The 3,959-nt window shown below is 37.2% G+C and overlaps 1 protein-coding gene across 1 annotated transcript; it reads left to right on the forward strand.

Moving 5' to 3' along the window:
• Positions 1-1,395: 1,395 nt before the first annotated feature.
• On the forward strand, positions 1,396-2,835 carry LOC119721537 (fibrinogen C domain-containing protein 1-like; the record flags this gene model as incomplete). Its single annotated transcript, XM_038191616.1, has 3 exons — positions 1,396-1,566; positions 1,809-2,070; positions 2,311-2,835. Coding segments are annotated over 3 exons (681 nt in total), but the record flags the coding sequence as incomplete, so codon positions are not given.
• Between the last annotated feature and the right edge of the window lie 1,124 nt (positions 2,836-3,959).

A 3,959-nucleotide genomic window follows, 5' to 3' on the forward strand; every position in this document is an offset into this window, starting at 1 on the left:
GCAAAAGCCAATGATGTACGTTCCCTTTAAAAGGGAGACTACTTGCTTGATGTTCTATGGGCTTGCAATTAGTAAGATGACAGGTTTTATTTTTAAGTTTAAGAGATGGGATTCACAAGATCAAGGGCATTTTTTTTTTCATTGTGAGATGAAAAGGTTTGCATTGTAAAACCAATTTGTTGATTTACAGATTTGATGAAGAGGTTGACTTAAAGAATTAACAAACACTGACACTATAACAAAGCCATATTTAACAGCTGGCTTAAACTACGGCACAAAGTAAGGAACTTTAAAAACAGTTGGTCGAGATCAAATCAGCATGAACCTGCCACTTTAATTTGACAGCAGTCATGCCCTATCCAATATCCTGCTTCCCGTTTGACTGTATTTCCTTTCCACATAAGACAGTTATCAAGCTTTTTTGTGCTCATAAGTCTTGTATATCTCCATAACAGTGTGTCCAAAATGGGAATGCTCAACATCATTATCACAAGCCTTTTCCTCCACATTGCTTTGCTGCTTTTAATTGTAAAACCATTGCCTATGGTGTACAGTGATGCTACCCAAGAGTCAGATGCAGGTCACAAAAGTGATCGTAACTACAGTGATGCAGAAAGATGTGTGTGCAGCCCGGAAATCAACATCAACCCTCCGGGTTGTACAGACACTGTAGCGAGCAGTAATCAGGACAGGATTCTCTCAGAGCTACAAGACACAAGACGCCAAATGGAAGACATGCAAGCAGCACTGTCCAATCATCAAGACACTGTTTCCTCTGCATTAAGAGATATCAGATTACAGTTGGAGACGCTGCAACTCGAGCATAGCAAGTAGCCTTAACAAAAACAGCAATCATGTTCTTTTGTACTTGTACAAATAAGACCACTTACAAATATTTCACTGCATAATAATTTGTCCTGCAAAATATGACAATTGCATTTAATGGTTGTAAAAAAGTAACTTAAATACAACTGCTGACCGCTGGGTGACCACTGACCAAAATCTGTGTAAACCATTGGACCAAGTTAGGCTAAATTTGGCTGGAGAATGTGGGAGAAAATACATAAACCATAAGAACATTGGTAAAATATTACTATAATTTGGCCAGTTTTCTATTAATCGTATAGTTTAGGAGTCTTGACATGTATTATTTTTTCTGTTTTAGCCTCTGAAGAAGAACTTGCTAAGTTCGCAACGTCAGGCCACATTAATTTTAAGATTTATATATTTCAGGTCCATCCAGTCAGTAAGCAGTTTGCAGCAGTTTTACTTTTTTTCATGTATTATTTCTATTTGACTGTTTGACCGAAGAAAGATAAATTGTCTGCATAACAATACCAGCCTCCTTCTCATGGCTTATACATGTATAAATAAAAATTAAAATGTGGATGATGGCCTTCCCTGCAATTTTTTATTCTACTTTGTTTTACAGAGTACTTTCCCAAGGACTGTTTAGGCTATCTGGAATCAGGAGAGATCAGTGGTGTGTACATAATCAAACCTGTTGGCTCCAATGCTTCGATACAGGTTTATTGCGACATGGACACAGACAACGGTGGATGGACGGTAAATAAGACCTAACACATAATTATCAAAGACAGTAAAGGCAATCCCATTTGTTTAAAAGTTGTCACATGGGTATTGCTCAAATGGCTGACATTGGCTGGAGCTGTTTGAAACTTGATGACTGCTGATCTGACAAAACACTTCAAGTTACCTAAAATTAGATTTAAAAAATAAAAAAAGATTACATGAACTATCCTGAATGCACATTGACTGTAAAACACAAAATGGAAATCTGTTAATAGGTGTTTCAGCGTAGGAAGGATGGGTCAGTGGACTTTTATCGTGACTTTGCCAGCTACCGGGAAGGCTTTGGGGAACCCGACAGGGAGTTTTGGCTTGGTAACAACAACCTGCATTACCTTACCAGTCAAGGCAACTACCAACTTCGTGTTGATCTCTCAGACTTTGAAAACAACACTGCGTATGCTGTCTATGACTCCTTCAGCATTGCCAGTGCTAGTGATAACTACAGGCTATCAGTAGGAGGCTACTCTGGAACTGCTGGTAAGAGACAGTCAACAGTTGAGTCATGTCTGTTGAGTCTTGAGTCACTTGGGTCCAGTTTGAGTCACACAGTTTGTTTTAATGACTTCTGATTGACTAATTGTGAGCAAAGATGATATTTTCAAAATAAAAAACCACAGTTGTTTACGAGAAAATGCATCTTTTAAAGACTACAATGCCAATGTGAGGGAGATTATTACATGTGGAATATGTTTGGATTTGAAAACTTTTTCTTTGCAGGTGATTCTCTGATGTACCACAACGAGCAGGAATTCACAACCAAGGACAGAGACAATGACCCCTACTCTACCTTACAGTGTGCTGAATTTCGCCAAGGTGCCTGGTGGTATAACAGTTGTGCATACTCCAATTTAAATGGGAAATATCTTGGTGATGTCCAAAGAAAAGAGGGAATCACATGGAGGGAATGGAAGAATGATCTCTCCTCATTCAAAACCTCTGAGATGAAAATAAGATTGAATGAGTAAAATCCTCCAAAGAAATATCAACTGGGTAGAAAGCGCTTCCTACCTAATCGTGTACAATATGAATCTACATGTACCAGTAAACTATTTCATAAGCATGAGATTTTGAAATTATCATGAAACAAACAGTTAAAATACTTTTTACCAAGTTAACACAGAATTGCCCAATGTTGTTGAAATACAGGTTCCAACCAACTTTATACAAAAAGTTTACTCCATAATTTTTGAGTACCCCTGCACATCTAAGCATACATATTACAAATATTTTTCGATGATTTTTTTTTTTGGGGGGGGGGGTGTGGATAAATTTACCTGTAAATATTGGTGCTGCTCCAAATGTGCAATGTGTTAAGAAACTTTTGAAAGGTTTCTTTTTATAAAGGACGACGGCTTGTTCACTTAATTGTTTGTAATTTTTTTGTGCATGTGTTTATGTATTTCCTGGTTCCTTCTTGCTTTTTGATAATGTAAAGTGAATTGGTCTTTTTAGAAATGTCCTTCATGAACGCTTGGAAAATATAATAAGTGGGGAACTGCTACAAGTGTATAAAAACAAGAACGCAACAAACATAAAAAGAGCCAGAAATGGGGTTTGTAGTACCCAAACCTTCATTTATGAAAACCAACTATTTAGACATTTTTTGTAATTCTGCATGCTACTAGACTTCATATTTACCCTTTTTGTTGGGAGTCTGAACTTTGGTATGAAGTGGGACTGGGCTGATGAGAAGTTGCGATGTCGCTGGCTTGGAGAGAGGTATAGAAACTGTAGTTTAGCCAGTAGGGGATGTGGTGAGTGTTGGTCGAGTTTAAGCTCTTGGCTCCGTCATCGCTGAACTGGGAGAGAAAAAAATTCAGAATGAAAAACATAACTACTTCAAGTTATGTTGGAGGCTTTACATGCTGTGGATAATAAAGAACAAACTACTTGCAGGTGCAGTAATATAAATCTATCATCCAGAGGAGTGTTGGCTCCAATAAGACCAGTTGTGCTCTCATTATTTTAATCGGTATACTATGATTGCCACTCCGACACTCTTCTGAAGGCAGAATAAACTGATGGAGACATTAAGAACACAATGGCTCTTCTTCAATCACAGCCAATACTCTTTCAAAAGAGATATTTTAGCATTGTAATCTAAATTATCTCGTAATTGTCACAGCTTGTTGTTGCCACTACTTCACTTTGTATGAAATTGGAGGTAAAGCAAACAAGAAATTCTATTCAATACAAAGAACAAATGCATGACAGATCAGAAGTAAAAATATTACCCAGGCTTAAGTTTAAATATTATGCATGATAACAGTTTACTTTTACCTGAACTGATGTTATTAAACTACTATATACATGATCTGTTTTTCGATAAGTAGTCAAACCAGACACAAGTTAAAGTAGGAATTTCA

The sequence above is a fragment of the Patiria miniata genome, unplaced genomic scaffold (genome assembly GCF_015706575.1).
Source record: "Patiria miniata isolate m_02_andy unplaced genomic scaffold, ASM1570657v1 HiC_scaffold_13, whole genome shotgun sequence".
Classification (NCBI taxonomy): domain Eukaryota; kingdom Metazoa; phylum Echinodermata; class Asteroidea; order Valvatida; family Asterinidae; genus Patiria; species Patiria miniata.